Source organism: Schistocerca serialis, chromosome 10 (genome assembly GCF_023864345.2).
Source record: "Schistocerca serialis cubense isolate TAMUIC-IGC-003099 chromosome 10, iqSchSeri2.2, whole genome shotgun sequence".
In the NCBI taxonomy this organism is placed as follows: domain Eukaryota; kingdom Metazoa; phylum Arthropoda; class Insecta; order Orthoptera; family Acrididae; genus Schistocerca; species Schistocerca serialis.
In genome coordinates, this window is record NC_064647.1 from 60,497,790 (window position 1) to 60,520,589 (window position 22,800).

The 22,800-nt window shown below is 43.1% G+C and overlaps 1 protein-coding gene across 1 annotated transcript in view; it reads left to right on the plus strand.

The window, feature by feature from the left end:
• Positions 1 to 22,800, plus strand: part of LOC126424927 (juvenile hormone esterase-like) — a 148,084-nt gene that overhangs the window by 12,441 nt on the left and 112,843 nt on the right. Inside the window, exons 2-3 of the mRNA XM_050087771.1 lie at positions 15,017 to 15,154; positions 17,903 to 18,059. Coding sequence (XP_049943728.1) covers positions 15,017 to 15,154; positions 17,903 to 18,059 — 295 coding nt within the window. The remainder of the gene's footprint in view (positions 1 to 15,016; positions 15,155 to 17,902; positions 18,060 to 22,800) is intronic.

Genomic DNA, 22,800 nt, shown 5'->3' on the forward strand with positions numbered 1-22,800 from the left:
CTACATGGCGTCTATTTGTTTTTACCTTATCACAACACACTTTTCATATTGTTACTAGGCGTACACAGCCCTTTTGTAAAAATTTTTTAATTTTCTTATCAGTGTAGCTTGCCTGGTTATCACCCATCTATCAAACAGATTTTACCATGTGCATGACAGCTTGACTTGGGCATATTGATCAATAAATTCTTCATTTAGCACTAGCATTATTTTTAATAATTTTTCCTATATGACTACAGTGTAGGTTCCACATTGGTTGACTTAATTCGCGTATCGCGTAATGAATATTCAAGGGCGTGTACCAAGTACACAGGCTTCAATTGAAGCATTGTTATATACAAAGCGGATTTTCCACGGAACGGGCTTGTTTTTAGCTTATGCTCCAGTGTCGTTCTCATATCACTACTGGCAGCAAACATCACATAATTGTTGCATATTAAAGAGTCCATGTTTGGCTAGTCAAGACTCTCTCTCTCAGGGTTCCTTATCCTAATACAATTACAACAGTTACCTTACTATATTAGATTGCATCATTAATTGCACTTACATACTACACATAGAAAATGGTTCAAGAAATTAATCCTTTGTATAATGATTCAAGAAATTAATCCTCACTTTATCAACAAGAAGATTGTTCGTTGCTTAATGAGCCTATAATTTTTAAATGGCTCTAATTGTCTGTAAACAAAATTTTTCCTGTGTAGGCTATTGCCTACTTTCTGAATCCACTTCCTCCAAGTTTCATTACACACAAATTTCTTTCTTAATACTAACATACTTATATTCTAAAACACAATTAAAATCATCTTACAACTATTACTCTTTATATGTGATATGTCACTGAATAAATAACTTCACATCTTTACGTGGATACAATCCTTTGATCTTCCCCGTATGGGGATGTGCTAACAAATAGCTACATTCGTGTGGCACGCTTATTACTTCAAAAGGCCCTGAATATAGCAATTGCCACTTACTATTCTGTTTTAAGGTGGCTGAGGATTTAGCGTGGTTACGAATAAGTACTAGATCTCCTACATTATATTTCTGTTCGTTAGTTACACCTCGGTCGTACTTCCTTTTCCTCTTTGCCGCACAGCTGGTTAGTCTGTTCCATATCTTTTTCATCTTTTCCTCCCTTGTTTCTGCCTTGACTGGTAGTCTCGGCAAAGGCGTGAGCCATTCATTCGGTGTCTCATTAAATCCCTTCAATATCTCTACCGGTGGATAGCCTGTACTTGAATGGGGTGTTAAATTGTGTATTTCTACAAATTTCGGTATTAGCCCTGGCCATTTTGTATGTTGGTTCCCTATGTAGATTCTAAGGAACTTATTCAATTCTCTGAATATTCTTTCAACTAGACTGGCTTCGGGATGGAACCGGGATACCAGAATATGCTGTATATTCTGTTCCCGTAGGTAACTTTTCCAAGTTCGACCCGTGAAATAAGAAGCATTATCAGTCGTTATGGTTTCGGGTTTTCCCACTTGAGGCAAGTATTCTTGACTGATCCGCCTGACCATGGTTTTGGCAGTAGCTGATTTTATGCAATAAATTGCCAAGTATTTGGAAAAAAATATCGTACATGAACCAGTATATATTTCATACCTCCTCTGGCCATGGGATAAGGACCGGCTACATCCACAGATACTATTTGAAGCGGCCTGAGTGGAACTATGGGATGTAGCTCAAACTTAGTGGATCTATTATAATGTTTTGCTTTTTGACATATTACGCAAGTTCTAACTGTTGCCTGAATCTGGTGTTTCATACGGGGAAAGTAGCAGTATCTCGCCAGGATCTCTGCACACTTTCCAATCCCTGCATGGCCCCATGCCAAGTGCGTGTGCCATATCATAACTTTTACCGACTGGTTAGGTATACATACTGCCCAGCAGTCTTCTTTCGTACTAAGTTTATGATACAAAATATGGTTCACTATTTTAAAACCTTGCTCATCTCTATTGTTAACACCCTCTTCAATATTATTAATGATTTTTTTCCACATCGGATCTGCCCTTTGTAATTCGCACATGTTTTTACATATATATAAAAAATCCTTCATGTAAGTATTGTCACGCACTAACAGCACTTTATACTCCGCGGATTGCTCTAACATTTCTGCTAAATCCGGTAATCCTACCGGCAGTCGCGACAGAGCATCCGCTATTACGTTATCTTGGCCTTTTATGTACATAATCTTTATCCGGTATTCTTGTAAGACAAGCATCCATCTCCTCAGTCTGGTATGGAATAGTTTGCATGACATCAAAAAACTTAACGCCTGGTGGTCACTATACACTTTAATCTCCTTCCCTTGTAAATAATAATTAAACTTTTTCACAGCCCAGACTACTGCAAGTGCTTCCAGTTCGGTTGCCGAGTAGGCTCTCTCGCAGCTAGTTAAAGTCCTACTTGCGAAGCCGATAATCTTTATTGTTGTCGGGTCGTTTCCTTCCTCCCACTGAAATAAGCACGCTCCCAGGCCATAGGAACATGAATCCGTCGCAAGACAAAAATCTTTTGACAGATCTGGGTGCTGCAAAATATTTGCATTCAGTAGGGCGGTTTTAATCGCTTCAAAAGCTTGTTGACATTTGTCAGTCCAAACCCACTGCACACTTTTTCGTAGCAGATTTAGTAGCGACGCGTCATTTAACAACTGATTGGGCACGAACCTTCTGAAAAAAGACGTGAGCCCAAGAAACGCTTTCAATTGCCTCTTAGTGCGGGGGCTTGGAAATTCTCGGATCGCCTCTAGTTTTTTGTTGTCTGGGCGTATACCAAGTGGTGTAATAAGATGGCCTAAAAATTTAATTTTATTTCGTCCAAATTTTGACTTTTCTAGGTTTGCTGTCACACCTGCTTGCTTAAATCTCTCTAGTACTCTACGCAACAATTCCATATGTTCGTCCCAAGTAGCAGTAGCGATTACCAGATCATCAACATATACAGTGATTTTTTTCTAATAAGTCTGGACCCAGTACCGTATCTAGTGCAGTAATAAACACTCCAGCACTCACATTCAATCCGAAGGGAAGTACCTTGAATTGGTAACTCCGCCCTCCGAATATGAAAGCTGTGTACTTCCTGGATTCCGGTGTAAGGGGAATTTGCCAATATGAACTTTTCAGATCGACCGAGGTCAAGTACTGTGCTCCATGAAATTGTTGTATCTGCTCATCTAAATTCTCAGGGCGAGTCCGGACAGGTATGATAATTTTGTTAATGTCCCTCGCATCTAACACTAGCCTGATTTTTCCTTTGGCTTTCGCCACTGCTACAAGAGGACTACTGTATGGAGAGAAGGAGGGCTCAATGATATCCCAATCTAACATCTTCCGAATTTCTTTAGCTACTAATTCCCTCCTCGACCAAGGGATGGAGTAAGTTGCGCGACAGTATGTTTTGTGGGGCATCACCTCTATGTGATAGTGGTACCCTTTGACTATTCCTGGTCGGTCGGTAAATACCATAGTGTATTCCGATAGCAGCTGCGTCAACTGTTGCTTTTGTTTACCGCTTAAACCTTCAGATTCCTGCACTTTGGTTTGAAATGCCTCAACATTTGTTTCAAAATTTCGATCCTCTAAATTCGGGTAATAGAGGTCTGCTGCATGTGACAAATCATCAAGGTGTAGTACCCAAGGGTTCCTACCCTTGATATTGATTCGATTACAACACGGCACAAGTACCTCCTTCGATTTCATCATAGATAACTCAATCCTCCTACCCCTATTAACTATGCTTAATTTCCCCAAGGAGAGGTCGATCAATGCGTCCCTCTCACGGAGAAAATCTACTCCCAGAATGCAGGCCACCTTCAATCCTTTAACAACGAGGAACGTGCTCACTATGGCTTCGCCCTCCTTACAAATCTCCACCTGCACCTGGTACTTAACTGATTGGCTCTGTGCACCAATGGCTCCAGACACCTTACAATTATTAACCGGGAAAGTCGGAATGCTATGTCCTTTTCCCAGTGCCTTAAATAACTCCATACTCATTACACTTACTGAGGCACCTGTGTCGATGATTATATTCACTGCAACATCATTGATTTTCGCTTCGATAATAGCTTGCACATTTTCGTTATTATCTTTCTTACATTCGTGTGGTTCGTTCAGTAGATCTTTATCCATACTGACACCATCGTTGTATCGCAGCATACGTATCCCAGGTATATTATTATCACTCGTGTTGCTCTGACTCCATCCCTCGGCCATCGATGGAGAGCATATCGAGGCCGATTCTAGTTTGTTGAATTAGTTACTTGTGAAGTACTTGGAAGGCTATTGTCCGCGACCTCCACTATATGTACACTCTGATTTGTTGGCCGCCACGGCTGCGCAATAGGCGCGTTTTGCGGCGGTGGTCTATTGTTGTCATACCGGTCATTACCCTGTCGCTCTGGGCTTCTTCGCTGATTTTGCTGCCAATTTCGATTACTATCACTATAATTGCTCTGCCACTGACCTCGCGCATTTTTCCCGCGGTTGGTCCCTGACATTCCAGATTCGTACCGGTCGTCAAATCGACGCCTTTTGTTATAGGTTGTTTGTCCATACCCGTTCTGGCCTCTACCATTAGTACCATTTTGCGAATGTTCTTGCCGCTTGTTACCACCCCCACCATTTCCATGGTTGTGGTTTTGTGCACTACTATTTCTGTCATGTTTACATCCTGACCCATTATTCCGCGAGTGATCACACGCTGATTTTGCGTCTTCCTGTATCAAGTCTATAGAATCTAGAACAGACAGGAAGTTTTCCATATCGCTTTCTGGTACGTGTATTAATTTCTCTTTGATATGAATGGGTAAATGTGATTTTAGTAGTCTTATTATGTCTCTTGGTGATATAGGCTCGTCCCAGTAGCGTGTTTTGTTTATATATTTTTCAAAATACCGTCTCAAATTCCCCAGACGAGGTGAGTACGGTTCGGGATTATATACTTCTTTTCTTAGCCGCTCTTGTATACAAGGCGACCAATATTTCGATAGAAATGCCCTTTCGAACTGTTCATATGTCATGCAGCTGTCTGCTACTTCTGTAGCCCACAACGCTGCATCACCTTGAATGTACGACATTACGTATTGAATTTTCTGTGTTTCGTTCCACACACTGGGCAAGATATTTTTAAAGCTTTTTATGAATACTACTGGGTGTACTGATTTCCGTTCAGTAGTAAACGTTTGAAATTGTCTATTTTTGATTAAACTTTCTTCCACTAATATTTTTGAACTACATGGTTTTGCTCCTTGGACATATGCTGTGTGCTCCGAACCGAAGCTACAGCTCTTCGCATTATCGACTACAGATTCCCCATTGTTGTATCGCGTATAAGTTTGTGCGTTGCCGAAACCATGGGCTGTTGGCGACAGAGGTTCCTGTTCCAAATGTTTTCTGCTTTGTGCTAAACCCTTCTCCAGGTCGGATATCCGTTTGTTCATATTCACTTGCCACTGCGGAATATCCTCACTGAGTATTTGTTTGATGGTTTGCACGTCGTTCTGTACCTGACTATTCACTGCGGTACTGAACGATTCGGATCCTCTATTTGCTATGGCTGCTTGTACTTTGAAATTAATGTTCTTGTCAATCTCACACTCCTTCACTTCTAGCCATGAGTTGAATTCTGTTTCAATTTTAATTGCTTGTTCGTTCCACTTCTGCTCTACAAGCTGCGTGGAATCTGTTTCTAGCTTTTCTACTCGATTGGCTAATACACCTATTTCGTCTACCCTGTTAGTGTTTGCTACTTGCAGGTTGTTGACCTGTTCAGTCAGCTCCTGCACGGCCTTAGGTATCGACTCATAATTCTGTTTCATATCTGCAATCTCTTTTTTCATGTTTTCTAACGATTGCGCAAGTTGCTGGTCCCGCTCAGCTTGCCGGCGATCTCGCTCAGCTTGCTGGCGGTCTCGCTCGACTTGCTGTTGCGCAAATTCTGCCAGGTAATTCAGCACGCGCTCTAATATAGCCTGAAGCGAATACCCACCAGGCAGATTACCACTCTCTGGTTCCTGCTTTTCTGGTGGTGGTACAACTTCTTTCTCTACATCCCCTTGAGGACTAATGGGCGGTGGCACCACTTCCTGTGCCCCTGCCCCCACATTCTCACATGTTATATCCTCAAAGAGAGTACTAGTACTACTTGAGGTACCCGGTTCCACATTTCCTGCACTAACTAATTGTTGTTCCTCAGTATCCATATTGCTCGGACGTTGACTACGCAACTTAACCATATTCATAAATTGCTTACTAAACCACAAAGTCTGACAGTTTTGCCCCTTGCACACCAAATACGTTAATTTATCTACACTAACTGCACACTAAAAATTCCTATCTACCATCAACTTTGTCCTGTCACAAACACTAACATCAAACTACGCACAATATGCACACCACTAGCAAAATGAGATCACTTCACTGGAGCTCGACTTCTACAAACAGGACAACTACACTGTAGTCTTACCTTTAGTTTATCTTATCTCGGGGTTCGGCTGCCCCCGGATTACGTAGTCGTTACAGCTTCTCAGTACTATCAGGATCGTCTTCTCAGACTCGTTTGCAGTAGTACGGTTTGTCATGAAAGAGTATTTACACATTCATTAAAACATAGCATTGATCATGATATACATACATACATTTATCACTAAGTACATATATATCTACACATACATAACAATCACCACTGAAAGAAAAATACATAAAATTTTATATTTGTGGCCACTGCAAATTCGAGCCCCGCGTTTTTGGGCGACAGTTTCACGTACATCTCTCTCACGGATTGTAAAATTGTTGCTCTTTGGTTTACTTATTCTCTTTGTAACAACACATTTACGAAAAGAGTTACGTGAAATACTTTTAGCAATGCTGTGCTTTGCTTTTCTTTATCATCATTACCTTTTAGCGGAATAAAATGTATATATGGAAGTCTTATTGTTCTGTATCTGGCCTACAATTTAAGGAACGATATTTCATAACTGTAACTCATGCTAAGAATCAATATATCTTCCCTACTTCATAGTGATTAAAAGTTGAAATTACTTTGTTATGAACACTGATGTTACAGTTCGTGTGATCGTTCAAAAACACAAGTTCGCAGTGGATTTTTATTTCTCGTTAAAATGCTATTTCATACCACGACTAGCCCAAGAACATGAGACTCTCATTAAAAAATACGTTGTCACTATAAAGTTTGCCAGATCAGAACGGAGCACAGCAAGATTCCTATCAGATTCTGAAGGTACATTAAATTATTTGCACTGTAAATTATATCCTATCAGCAGCCCGCGTCAATCTGCAACACATCATAAAATCTGCTGATCTTCACTGCCAGTCTGGGAGCTAAAAGAAATAATATTATTTTACTATTATTTTACCGCTTCCTTGCGGTATGCTCGACTATATTGTAAGTCGTTTAAATACGCCGCGGCAGCGGCTCTTCGTTCTCCACGCAGCTCAGCACCACAGATAATATTTATATAACTGAAAAATGTCTCAACAGGATGGGATAATATGCAAGCAAGCTTAACAATAAATAATACAAGTTTTCATTTAAACACCTCTATTAAAACCTTTAAATATCTCAGTGATTACAGACCTTTGTGAATTCACACGTAATGGCGTACATTGCTTAGTCTCGACAAAAGAATGCTACATTGGCGTTCTCTACGACAACAACAGGAGATCTTACTCGCACAACTTCCAAATTAAGACGACAAAGACATTCATATTCAACACGTATTATATACTAGTTCCTTTTTTAATCTCTGTTTAACATTTATCTTCTTTGTCGGTTTTATTACTCGCCGACGCAGACGTTTTCAGAAATAAATAATAAAAAAAATACATAATTTTATACAATGACACAATATGATACATCTAATTCTCTAATTACTACATAATATATTGCTTTTGTTTCTCTAGACGTTACACTTTTTGTAACACCCTGTAAATGTTGACTCCTGCCTAGTCGTCGAATATGGGATGTCTAGGAAACATACTATCGCGGATCGCTAGACAACATTCATACAAATCGTATTAATAAGTTTTGATACAAAAGAGAAGATAGTACAGTACTTAAATTTGTGTTAAACACATGTGTCGCAAACAAAGGGCGGCAGAAAAGAAATCTCTTCAGTACAACAGTTCCAAATACAAGTGAAGTAATGCAGTTGACTCTTCTACTCAGGTCGCTAGTCTTGAAGCTTCTGTAGAACTGAGGCGCCGCAGGCGGTCACCGTGCCGCTGTTGTCGCGTTGTCGTCCTGGAGAGCGGCCGGTCAGCGTCTGATTGGCTGACGTCTTCTCACAGCCGTCTCCGCTCTGTCGTTCCCGGCTGGTGTGCCGTCGCTTGACTTTACGCCATAACAACAAAAGCTGTTAAGATCTCCCATTACCTTTCTCTTTGACGACACAGATCCATTCACTTAGAAGTTCTTTTGCTCTGCTACCAAAAAAATTGCCTTTCTTTCTCTCCTCGATTTTACAACCGAGAAGTCGCATTCGTTTGTACGTCTCTAGTACACCTAGGACAGACCTTTGTAGTGTTTCAGCTCCCATTTCCAGCTGACTCCCAATATTACTTACCCAATTAAAGTATGTTTTAATTCTGATTCCACTGGGTGATCTTCCATGAAGTGTTAGACAGTAAATCTGGAGAGCCAGGAATACCACTGGAGTAACTTTTAATTGATTCCCACTTCTGAAGCAGTCTAGAAATTGCTGATATTAATTAAAGCCACCTGGTTAGAACATACGGCCTTGCCGCAGTGATAAAACCGGTTCCCGTCAGATCACCGAAGACAAGCGCTGTCGGGCTGGGCTATCACTTGGATGGGTGACCATCCGGTCTGCCGAGCGCTGTTGCCACGCGGGCTGCACTCAGCGCTTGTGAGGCAAGCTCAGGAGCTACTCGATTGAGAAGTAGCTGCTCCGGTCTCGTAAACTGACATACGGCCGGGAGAGCGGTGTGCTGGCCACAAGCCCCTCCATATCCGCATCCGGTGACGCCTGTGATCTGAGGATGACACGGCGGCCGGTCGGTACCGTTGGGTCTTCATGGCCTATTCGGGAGGAGTTTGGTTAAGTTTTTTAGTTGGAACATGCCTCAAAATTTCGGTCCGTTCTAAATTCAGAAATTCAAAGAATGATTTTTATCTCTTCTCTTCTTTCGGTTGAGACAGAGAAGTGATGATATATACCTTTCAGGCTACATTTTCAACATCAAAATCTAATCTGTCAATTGTAAATTTACTGTCTTATTTATGAAATGATTAAAATAATTATGTCTCAATACGTTAGGGTTTTTATTTCGCAGCAACTGATATAAGGAATGTTTGTTTCCTGAGTTCAATTTTACGTTGTCTGCGCAGTAAAAATACACAAAATTTATATCCGAATTGTGTTTTCAGTACCATATCAGTCTGCAGTACCATATCAGTGTGTAGTACCATATCAGTCTGCAGTACCATATCAGTCTGCAGTACCATATCAGTGTGCAGTACCATATCAGTCTGCAGTACCATATCAGTCTGCAGTACCATATCAGTGTGCAGTACCACATCAGTCTGCAGTGCCATATCAGTCTGCAGTACCATATCAGTCTGCAGTACCATATCAGTCTGCAGTACCATATCAGTCTGCAGTACCATATCAGTCTGCAGTACCATATCAGTCTGCAGTGCCATATCAGTCTGCAGTACCATATCAGTCTGCAGTACCATATCAGTCTGCAGTACCATATCAGTCTGCAGTACCATATCAGTCTGCAGTACCATATCAGTCTGCAGTACCATATCAGTCTGCAGTACCATATCAGTCTGCAGTACCATATCAGTCTGCAGTACCATATCAGTCTGCAGTACCATATCAGTCTGCAGTACCATATCAGTCTGCAGTACCATATCAGTCTGCAGTACCATATCAGTCTGCAGTACCATATCAGTCTGCAGTACCATATCAGTCTGCAGTACCATATCAGTCTGCAGTACCATATCAGTCTGCAGTACCACATCAGTCTGCAGTACCATATCAGTCTGCAGTACCATATCAGTCTGCAGTACCATATCAGTCTGCAGTACCATATCAGTCTGCAGTGCCATATCAGTCTGCAGTACCATATCAGTCTGCAGTACCATATCAGTCTGCAGTACCATATCAGTCTGCAGTACCATATCAGTCTGCAGTACCACATCAGTGGCTGCCGTAGGTGTCTCCTCAGCACTTGTTTCGCCTACACACTGCACGCCACTTGAAACTACCCAGATTAAAACGTGTGCCCCATACTTTGGCGTACTGTTTGTAAAACTTCTGAACTGGCAGGAACCGGAAGACTTCAGGGTCGTTTGCATCTCACCACAATATACATATGCATACAGGGTGGTCCATTGATGGTGACCGGGCCAAATATCTCACGAAATAAGCGTCAAACGCAAAAACTACAAAGAACGAAACTTGTCTAGCTTGAAGGGGGAAACCAGATGGCGCTATGGTTGACACGCTAGATGGCGCTGCCATAGGTCAAACGGATATCAACTGCGTTTTTTAAAATAAGAACCCCCCTTTTTAATTACATATTCGTGTAATACGTAAAGAAATCTGAATGTTTTAGTTGGACCACTTTTTTCGCTTTGTGATAGATGGCGCTGTAATAGTCACAAACATATGGCTCACAATTTTAGAATAACAGTTGGTAACAGGTAGGCTTTGTAATTAAAATACAGAACGTAGGTACGTTTGAACATTTTATTTCGGGTGTTCCAGTGTGACACATGTACCTTTATGAACTTGTCATTTCTGAGAACGCATGCTGTTACAGCGTGATTACCTGTAAATAACACATTAATGCAATAAATACTCAAAATTATGTCCGTCAACCTCAGTGCATTTGGCAATACTTGTAACTACATTCCTCTCAACAGCGAGTAGTTCGCCTTCCGTAATGTTCGCACATGCATTTGCAATGCGCTGACACATGCTGTCAGGCGTTGTCGGTGGATCACGATAGCAAATATCCTTCAATTTTCTCTACAGAAAGAAATCCGGGGACGTCAGATCCGGTGAACGTGCGGGCCATGGTACGGTGCTTCGACGACCAATCAACCTGTCATGAAATATGCTATTCAATACCGCTTCAACCGCTCGCGAGCTATGTGCCGGACATCCATCACATCGGAAGTAGATAGCCATTCTGTCATGTTGTGAAACATCTTGTAGTAACATCGGTAGAACATTACGTAGTAAATCAGCATACATTGCACCATTTAGATTGCCATCGATAAAACGGGGGCCAGTTATCCTTCCTCCCATAATGTCGCACCAAACATTAACCGCCAAGGTCGCTGATGTTCCACTTGTCGCAGCCATCGTGGATTTTCCGTTTCCCAATAGTGCATATTATGCTGGTTTACGTTACCGCTGTTGGTGAATGACGGTTCGTCGCAAAATACAACGCTTGCAAAAAATCTATCATTGTCCCGTAATTTCGCTTGTGCCCAGTGGCAGAACTGTACACGACGTTCAAAGTCGTCTCCATGCAATTCCTGGTGCATAGAAATATGGTACGGGTGCAATCGATATTGATGTAGCATTCTCAACACCGACGTTTTTGAGATTCACGATTCTCGCGGAATTTATCGGCTACTGATGTGCGGATTAGCCGCGACAGCAGCTAAAACACCTACTCGGGCATCATCATTGTTGCAGGTCGTGGTTGACGTTTCACATGTGGCTGAACACTTCCCGTTTCCTTAAATAACGTAACTATCCGGCGAACGGTCCGGACACTTGGATGATGTCGTCCAGGATACCGAGCAGCATACATAGCACACGCCCGTTGGGCATTTTGATCACAATAGCCATAGATCAACACGATATCGACCTTTTCCGCAATTGGTTAACGGTCCATTTTAACACGATTAATGTATCACGAAGCAAATAACGTCCGCGCTGGGGGAATATTACGTGATACCACGTACTTACACGTTTGTGACTATTAGAGGGCCATCTATCACAAAGCGAAAAAAGTGGTCCAAGTAAAACATTGATATTTCTTCCACACGAATATGTAATAAAACATGGGGTCTCCATTTAAAAAAACGCAGTTGATACCCGTTTGACTTATGGCAACGCCATCTAGCGGGTCAACGTTAGCGCCATCAGGTTTCCCCCTTCAAACCAGACAAGTTTCGTTCTTAGTAGTTTTTTCGTTTGACTCTTATTTCGTGAGATATTTGGCCCGGTCACTATCAATGGACCACCCTGTATACGTCCTCAAAGTGTTCCAGACCATATATTGACCATTTGCTGACATAAAAGGATGCAGGTGATAAGAGAGGATGCTTACGTACGTGTCACCTGTCAGAGTCGCAACTAGACGTATCAGGGATCCCATACCACCCCAACTGCACACGCGCCAAACAATTTCAGAGCCTCCGCCAGTTCACGTGTAGGATCCATGGATTCATGAGGTTGTCTCCATACCCATATCCGTCCATCCACTCGATACAATTTGAAATGAGACTCGGCTGACCAGGAAGAACATTTCCAGTCATCAACAGTCAATGCCGGTGTCGACGGGCCCAGGCGAGGCGTAAAGCTTTGTGTCGTGCAGTCATCAAGAGTCCTCGAGTGGGCCTTCGGCTCCGAAAGCCAATATCGATGATGTTTCGTTGACTTGTTCGCACGCTGACACAAGTTGATGCCGCGACTATTATACCACTGTCAAACTCACTTAAGTCTTGACAACCTGCCATTGTAGCAGCAGTAACTGATCTAAGAACTGCGCTACACACTTTTTGTGTTATACAGGCGTTGCCGACCATATTCTGGCAGTTAACATTTATTTGAATAGCATACGCTCTTCCCGCCGGAGGTTCGAGTCCTCCCTCGGGCATGGGTGTGTGTGTGTTGTTCTTAACATAAGTTAGTTGAAGTAGTGTGTAAGTCTGGGGGCCGATGGCCTCAGCAATTTAGTCCCTTAGAAATTCACACATACTTGAACATTTGAACAATACGCATACCTTTACCAGTTTCTTGGGCGCTTTAGTGTATCTTGACTAGGAACGATGGGTACATCTATGAGCTGTTAATATCGTTGCGCCTGATTATCAAGCTTTACGTGGCAAAACAGGTTCTGTATCGACAAAACAACTACTTTACTTGCTGGCAGCGGAATTCTTCTTAACATCATTTGTAGATGTACGCACCATGGGCGGGTATGTAAACGATTAGAGTTGCCATTATCTGTGATGTATGGAGATGTCACCAGAGCGCATTAGTATTGTTCGCGGTTAGAGTTGTACCAGGCTGGTGGGATTTAAACGGCGAGTAAACAGCGTCGCAAACTGAACAGTCACTGTGAAGGGCACGTAGTGCCGCGTGATCGCATGAGAAAGCATTATTAGCGTCTGACAGTTTGAAAGTGGCCTCAGCGTGGGTTTGCATATGGCCGTTTTGCCGAATCGTGCGGTATCCGTATTTTTGGGGCATTCGGATGTGACTGTGGCATGATACAGAATGAAATTTTCATTCTGCAGCGGTGTGTGCGCCGATACGAAACTTCCTGGCAGATTAAAATAATGTGTTGGAGCGAGACTCGAACGTCTGCCTTTGGCGGGCAAGTGCTCTGCGACTGAGCCACCCAAACAAGAACCCGCGACCCTCCTCACAGCTCTACTTTCGCCAGTACCTCGTCTCCATGGCTTAGCAATGTCTCCACAATATCCTCTCTTCCAGGAGTGATAGTCCCGCATGCATGTTTCGCAGGAGAGCTTCTGTGAAGTTTGGAAGATAGGAGACGAGGTACTGGCGGAAGTAAGGGGGTGAGGTCGGGTAGTGAGTTGCGCTTGGGTTGCACAGTTGGCAGAGCATTTGCCTGCGAGAATCAAATGTCCTGCGTTCGAGTGTCGGTCCGCTGCACAGTTTTAGCCTGCCAGGAAGTTTCAGTGGTATGATGGTGGAATGCATGTGAACGTGAGGGCATGCGTACTCATCGCCGAAGCTCTAGTCGACCACGTCTGACCATCACAGGCCGTACTGCGCACCGAGCATATCGTGATCTCCTTCACATCCTCGCCTGCCATCGGACAAGTAATAGACTCGCTGCAATATTTTGTGTCATCGTGGAACATTAGTCAGGCTAGGAGCAACTGGACTGGGGAATTACAGTCTCACATATAGGCTCTCGTTAAAACCACAAAACCAATGGCTGCATCTTGGGTGGTACTGTGACGAGGAAACATGGACTGTTGGTGAATGACTCGCATTGTGTTCAGCAGTCAACTGAGATTCTGAACCACCCAAGATGGTCATCGTTGCCTAGTATGGCAGTGACCTGCAGAGAGGTCCCGTTCCCCATCGTTTAAGAGAGGTACAGCAGTGTTACTTGTGGCATCACGGTGGAGGGGATTGGGTATGACTTCAGGTGATGGGTGGTATTGACTGAGGGAACTCTGAGGGCATAACAGTTAGTCGCGTCCTCAGTAGCATTGTGCCATTTTTCAACACAACAACGTTGCCCACACATGGCACGTGTCTCTACGACCGGCCTGCCTGATGTTGATGTACTACTGTGGCTAGAAAGGTCTCCATATCTGTCCCGGAAAGAAGAGGTGTGGGATCAGCCCGGGTGTCATTTCCAGCCACTGCCAGCAGGTAGGATATCAAGGACCAGTGACAACACTTGCAAGCCGACGTTGCTCAGGAGAGGATACAGCAGTTTTACGACACCCTTCCCAACAGAATAATTGCATGCATCGAGGCCAGACGACTGTGCTGCGCCAGACTGATTGAATCCATATTGCCAAGCTCTCTGCAAATTTCATGTGATACTGTAATCACTGAATTACCACTGCATACCCTCCCAAACCATGACGTTTAATTTCGTTCCCTCTCCCCTGTGCTACATTTTTCCTTTGAGTTTTCCAAGAGCCTTTGTACCATTAACTTCATAAAATATTTATTGACTGTTAATAATGCCTTAAGAATGTTTTTGACGTGTGTTGCAGCCCCCACAACCTGCTGGCGCCTGGACAGGCGTATTTGATGCCACCAAACAGGGGAACGTCGAGTCACAGCTGAACATCAGCACAGGCAAATACGAGGGGGAGGAGGACTGCCTCTTCATCAATGTCTTCACTCCCAAGGTGAGCAAACGAATCCACTGTACTCCTACGTCCTATGTTTCCTCTGTTTCTTGACCGCTAACAGACCACAGGTACAAGATCCACCCACCAAGCAGCCTACTAAAATGGTGGCGAGCAACATCGGCCCAGCTAACACAGTACAGCCACTACAGTTTCCCGAATGAAAATGGAAATGAGCATACGGCGTCAGTGGCCGGGAGGTCCAAGTCAGGATGTTCGCCCACCAAATGCAAGTCTTATTGAGTGCTATACCACATCGGGGAACTTGCGCGTCGACAATAGGGATCAAATGATGATGAGTACAGCACAACACACAGTCCCTGAGCAGAGAAAATCTCCCTCCCCACCGGGAATCGAACCCGGGCCCCTGTGTGTGGCATTCCAATGCACTGACCGTTCAGTTATTGGAGTGGACCACAGTTTTTCAGGTCTGCTGCATATTCCCCACTACTACTACAGTCTATTGTATGAAAGTTAAGATGCCAGGGAAGAACATACATGATTCATGAGGGAGCTATGAGGCCAAAAAGTGTAGAGGCAGACAGAGGTTGGTATACATCCAACAAATACCTCAGAATAAAAGTGCTGCTCTGAGATGAAAAGGTTGGCACTAGAGAGGAAGTCGAGGTTGGCAGCATCAAACGAGTCAAAAGACTGATGACGTAAAAGAAAAGTGAAATGAAGCCAGAGCCATTCTAATTGGTCTTGCTTCTGTTTCTACATAGATTTCATTCATGAACATCATCATGTAACCTCACAGGAATTAATCAGAGCCAGCAGTTAAATCATTCTCAGTAGCCTGCATTACTGCTTCGGAGACAGCTGTGTCAGTGTTGCAGTGGAAGCACGACTCTCCTTCATGAGGTCCTCTAGTATGACACCTGGAGAGGTGTGAGCTCCTGCATACTGGAGCAGCTGTCCCCAAAGAAGCAATATGGTCTACTGACAACGACATAACTATGAAAATTAGTTTAGTACATTTCACGAGTATCAGCACTGTACTGTTTATAACATCCTAGCTTCAATAGGAATTGAGATATGGACAAAAGTGTGTTCCTTTAACCCCTACCATAAAGGCTTCCCTGCACGACAGGCATGTTGCATGGGTGGGAGTAGTGTCAGGCTGCCTTATCGACCTGTTTTGCAAAGCAGCCTATATGTCAGGGACACAATACAGTTCTCCAGCCCCTGATTTGTAGGTTTCTCTGCACTGAAGGCATGTTATGTCGGAGTAATATCGATCTGCTTTATTGCCCTGCTTTCCGTGCCAGCCTGTATGTCAGTTGCAAAATATGGTTTTTAAGCCCCTAATGTCTAAGCTGCCATGTATGACAGATAAGTTGTATTAATAGTATTCGCCTGCTTTATCAACCATCAGGAGCTACATAAACTATGGGCACTGCTGGGGAATGTTGAGATGGTAGAGGAGGGGATGTACAGCGAGATGGGCACAAGAGGGGTTGGATAGAGTGACAGGGGACAGGAGGGGATGAAGGGCCAGAGAGAGGGAGGACACGATGGATACTAACAGGGTGAGCAGAAACTGGAGAGAATATGTGTGGAGGAGGAGGAGGAGGAGGAGGAGGAGGAGCAGAGAAAAGGAGAGGAGGAGATGGACAAGGAGAGAGAGGAGGAGGGAGAGATGCAAGAGGCAGGTGGAAGATGTAGTGGAATAGTGAATAGGTGACAAGGAAGAGAGAGAATGAGGAGGTTAACAGAGAGAGGGAGAGGAGGTATTGGTCCAAGACAGGAACAGAAAAATATGGTCAGAGAGAGGGGTTGGAGAAGGTGGACAAAGGGAGAGGATGGACGAGATGAAGAGAACGAGAGACTGGGGATGAGGAGGTAAGTGGATAGTAGTGGGAGGATTAGGTCGGCAGAGAGATGGAGGGAGGGCGGAGACAGAGAGGGGGAAGGAAGAGGAGGAATGTACAAAATATGTGTGACATCTGCACATGGGTGAAGCCATGGGGAAAAGGATACTATACAATGTGTGGTGTCACCGCCAGACACCACACTTGCTAGGTGGTAGCCTTTAAATCGGCCATGGTCCATTAGTATACGTCGGACCCGCGTGTCGCCACTGTCAGTGATTGCAGACCGAGCGCCGCCACACGGCAGGTCTAGAGAGACGTCCTAGCACTCGCCCCAGTTGTACAGCAGACTTTGCTAGCGATGCTACACTGACAAATACGCTCTCATTTGCCGAGACGATAGTTAGCATAGCCTTCAGCTACGTCATTTGCTACGACCTAGCAAGCCGCCATTACCAGTTATATTGAGATTGTCATTAACGTACCATCAAGAGTGATGTACACCAACTATGGATTAAAGTTAAGTATTCCAGCAGCAACGTACCTTATTGGCTATATTAATTACATTGTCCTGTTCCAGACCTCATGCCAGTTTGCATGAGATTAAACGCGTGTATTTCGGCATCCTCGCATAGTGACTTGGCTGTCTTGCCAAGTCACAACACAATGTATGTGAATATTGACTGATAACCTCTACAGACATTCTTAGGGTCCTCATTGTTGCACTCTGCCAACAACATGGCAAATTTAAACAAATTGGAACACATAACTACATTAAAATCCGCAGCCTTTCAGTGGTGTAAAATGAGCCCTCGTTTCGACAATCTGTCCTTTTGTGGTGCATCCATTCCCTTGCTGTCTGCCCAATAACATTTTGAGACTTCTGCAAGGTTCTTCCATGAAGATGATATGAGCTCTTGTTTTTCTCCACCAGCTACCTTCAGAAGGGGCCCGTGGCCTACCCGTCATGTTCTTGATACACGGAGGTGGACTGTCTGCCTTCTCGGGCAATGAAGAGTGGTTCGGGCCAGATCTGCTCATTCAGCATGGCATCGTCATGGTCACGTTCAACTACCGGCTAGGGGTGCTTGGTATGTAGAATAACAATAAAACAATAATCACCCATTCTTTCATCACATGTACCTCTAGAAGTAAGACAAATCACTGTGGAACACTTCTATATCTACATATGGTATAAATTAAAGTTCCCTTGCTCAATTTGTGCCTGTGTATTCAGGCTAATCTCAGGAACTACTGTAGGGCTTTTGATGTGGTTTTCACCAGTGTGTAGACTAATTCACGAGGGAGGTTTGGGTGTATAAGTTGTTAACTCTATGTCAGACAAGTCGTCCAACTGCAGGTACTTAGTGCTACCCATCTGAAACCAGCAGAGTGTGCCACTAGTCACTATTAAAATGCAACTGAAGTGCTTGAAAATGGGTACATAGCAGACGGGCTGAGGCAATAAGGACACTGTCTGTCATGCTTATCGACTGTTCCCTGATCATTGTGTAAGCAAAAAATGGTTCAAATGGCTCTGAGCACTGTGGGACTCAACTGCTGTGGTCATAAGTCCCCTAGAACTTAGAACTACTTAAACCTAACTAACCTAAGGACAGCACACAACACCCAGCCATCACGAGGCAGAGAAAATCCCTGACCCCGCCGGGAATCGAACCCGGGAACCCGGGCGTGGGAAGCGAGAACGCTACCGCACGACCACGAGATGCGGGCATTGTGTAAGCAAGAAACCGAAGTACACGAAGTACTGAAGAACACGAATCCAAGTAGAGGCATGATCCATTCCGCACCAGGATATGGATATCTGCATAAAATTGGCAAAAGTCAATCAGACAGATGCGATTGTGGAGCGATTAATACAGCAGATAATATCATGTTACAGGGTTCTCTGAACAGTGATATCAGGGGCAACATCGCTGTACACGAGGCACTTCAGCTTGAAATAAGCAACTCTAATTCTTTGGCAGCTATAAGAAACACCCTTAACCAAATAAATCACGGAGAACTTCTAAGGTTCAGGACACAAAGTAATATAAGCAGTGAAGCGTCAGCACACTGAAGGTTACGTAGTAAGAACACTGTTATTACCTAATACACACACTAAGGTAAAAAAAAAAACTACGCAGCACGAAGGAATTATTCAAATGGGATGGAAATTGGTAGATGTGATGTACATGTACATACAGACAAATGATTACAATTTCAGAAGAATTGGACGATTTATTGAAAGGAAGGAGGTTCGCAAATTGAGCAACTCAATAATGCTTTGGTTCGTCTGTGGCCCTTACACAAGCATTTATTCGGCTCGGTATGAATTACCAGAGTTGTTTGATGTCCTTCTGAGGGATACTGTGCCAAATTCTGTCTGTCTGGTGCAGTAGATGGCCAAAATCCCAGGGGATGTTGGAGGGTCCGGCCCCTAATGCTCCAAAAGTTCTCATTTTGGACAGCATGAAGAGAAGCAGTAGAAACTCTCAGCGAATACAGACGTGCATTATCTTCCTGAAATGTAAGCCCTGGATGGATTACTGGCCAGTATGGCTTACCATGAAAGGCAACAAAACGTGGCTTACAAAATCTTCGACGTACTGCTGTGCTGTAAGGGTGAGCAGATGATAAGCAAATGGGTCCTTCTATGAAAAGAAACAGCACTCCAGACCATCATTGTCAGGCTGGCGACAGTCAGATTGTTATCCAACCACTGTCCAGCACGTCTCCAGACAGGTCTGTAATATCACTGACGAGCGTAGAATTGTCTTTAGTGATGAATCCCACTTAGAATAGAGCCCCAACGACCAGCGAATACGTGTCTGGAGGCAACCCAGGAAATGGTGGAATGTCAACCTGTCATGTACCATACAGCCTGACAACAGGAGATATGGTCAGAGGTGCCTTTTCGTTTCATATCAGAACCCATTTGGTTGTCATCCGCGGTTTTCATACAGCTTAGTGATATGTCGACGATATTCTACGGCCCATTTTATTGCTCTTCGTGGCAAACCACACTGGGCTTACACTTCAACACGATAACGCCCACCTGTGCACAGTAAGAGTTTCTGCTGCTTACCTTCATACTTGTCAAACCCTACCTTGGCCAGTAATGTCGGCGGATCTCTTTCAAAATGAGAAGGTTTGGAGTAATATGGGCAGAGCCCTCCAATCAGCTCTGGGACCTTGACGACCTGACACGCCAGTTGGGCAAAATTTGGCACGATATCCCTTGGGAGGACATCCAACAACTGCATCAATCAATACTACGCAAATAACTGTTTGCATAAGGGCCACAGGTGAACCAATATGCTACTGAGTTCCTTAATTTGTGAAGCTCAATTTTTTAAAAATTGTAATGAGTTTTTTGCCAGTAAATGTTGAAACATCCCCTTAGAAAAATTATACATGACTGTACTTAAACTGACATACAATATTTTTAGCGCAACGCAATCTGACTTTCAAAAATCCCTACAAAAGAATGGCCCTGACTAATCACTTACCTCACAAAAATCTTGGTTACTCGAACTACTGCAATACAGCGAGCGCCACTACTGCCAGCTAAATAAAAGATTCAAACTACGGAAGGCACTAACTACTGATAGGCATAGTTAGCAAATGAAAGATTTTAATAGAGGACAAACAATGTATTTACCTTAACAGTCTTCAAAAGTCATAATATATATAGCAGTTCATGACATCCAATCTTACAAATTTCAAAACTCCGCCATTCCTCTCCCCACATCCACCACTGTTGGCGGCTCACCTCCAACTGCGCAACGCTACGCGCTGTTAACACCCAGCTGCCCAACACTACAATGGCAGACAACAATGCATACTAGCCACAGACTGCGCACAGCACAGCCAGTGATTTTCATACAGAGCGCTACGTGGCGTTACCAATAAGAAAACCTAAATAGCCTACTTACATAGCCCCCATGCTCCCCACAAAAAATTTTACAAATTGTTTTGGGCAGTGACCAATAATGATTTGTTAAAATTTTTCATAATTACAATAACAAAGATATCAAATGCACACACATATTGATACAATGTTGGTCAAAAGCTAAAATTTTCTCACAGTCCCATAAAGACAGTCCTGATCGTTCATTGCAGTAAAATAGCAGTGTTTTTCTCAAAGTCTGAGCCGTAAAAGAAAATGCACACGGAAGTAGTGGATTTCCATGCAGTCTTGAAGAAGTAGTGTTGTCCTTCCAATGGAAAGACAGTGCTGACTCTTGACATGCAGACAGGTAATAGGCCACAACAGAGCAAACCTACAGGAGAGTCAGTCGCAGTTTTGAAGAATACTAGTAGGTAGGTCATCACAGAGCAGACCCACTGTAGTCCTGGTAGAGATTGTGGTATTGGTGGGCCACCAGAGATGCAGACCCACTCCAGTCCTTGTAGAAATAATGGTATTGGTGGGCCACCAGAGATGCAGACCCACTCCAGTCCTTGTAGAAATAATGGTATTGGTGGGCCACCAGAGATGCAGACCCACTGTAGTCCTTGTAGAGACCGCCAGCAACCATCTGTTGCGACTGTGCAGGTGCACAATCACCATCGAAGAGTCTTGCAGAGAATATAGCAAGTCCATAAACCACCACTTGTGCACGCACAAAGTTTTTGGAATTGTCCTTAGAAGTCTTGCAGAAAATATAGCAAGTCCATAAACCACCACTTGTGCACTCACCAAAAAACTTTTTTTGAAATGTCCTTAGAACCAGCAATGCTGTTATCCAGTCCCTTGCTGAATTACCAAGACACGTGCAAGCACTAACAGTCCCAGCTTCTCACATACTGTGCATATATTATGACCAACAGAAACGTGTGCAGTGAAATGTAACTTACAAGTTACTTAATTTGATGAACTGGTGTCAATTACAATTTTATAACATGAGAATACAATAACAAAGGTACAAAATACATCATTAAAGAACATAACAATACAGATAACATTTGTAGTAAAACAGGCTTTACAAAAGAATAGAAATAAACATGTATATCAGTGTTACAAGAATTATGACATAAGTACATACATAAAAGATCAGAATAACTTTTGAAACATCAACTTCACACATGAGCATTAAAACAAAACAGAATAAATAATGTCTAAACATCTTTACAAAGTAAATAACACATTATTAGAAAAATTCTACAACATATCTCTTATCAGATAAACACATAAAGACAGGAAGAACATAAATACACAAGGGTACACAAACACATAGTGGGATAGCACAAGGAAAGGACAGGGTTTGTTTTACTGCAGTATTTTGCAAACAAAACTGTCTTTACTTCTTGGAGATCTCCCTTCATTCATCATTATTCCCAAAAAGTCCTATCTATACCTCCCATTGTAACATTTGGTACTGCAGTATTTTGCAAACAAAACCTTTTTTTTTTTCTTGGAGATCTCCCTTCATTCATCATTATTCCCAAAAAGTCCTATCTATACCTCCTTTCTGTATTCTGACCATATTTCTTTCAAAATAATTATTGCTCATTGTACAATACTCATTTTGGCCCAAATCTTTTTCATATAACTTCTCAGTGCATTCTTTCCCTATTCTCCATAGTTAGGTTCTTATATAGTCTACCCCCTCTTAAGCTAACTTAAATCTACTGAGCTCAGATATATATACTAAGGGACGAGGCAATGCAGCAGCACAAAACAATTAACGCAAACAGCAGTGACAAAAAAATGCAAATTGGCAAAGCTAGCAGCGGTAAATCTAAATTTGCAGAGCAAATGCAACATTATCACTAATATGAGCCAATGTGCAGCAAAAAGAAAAATAAATAAGTAGTAAAACTGGC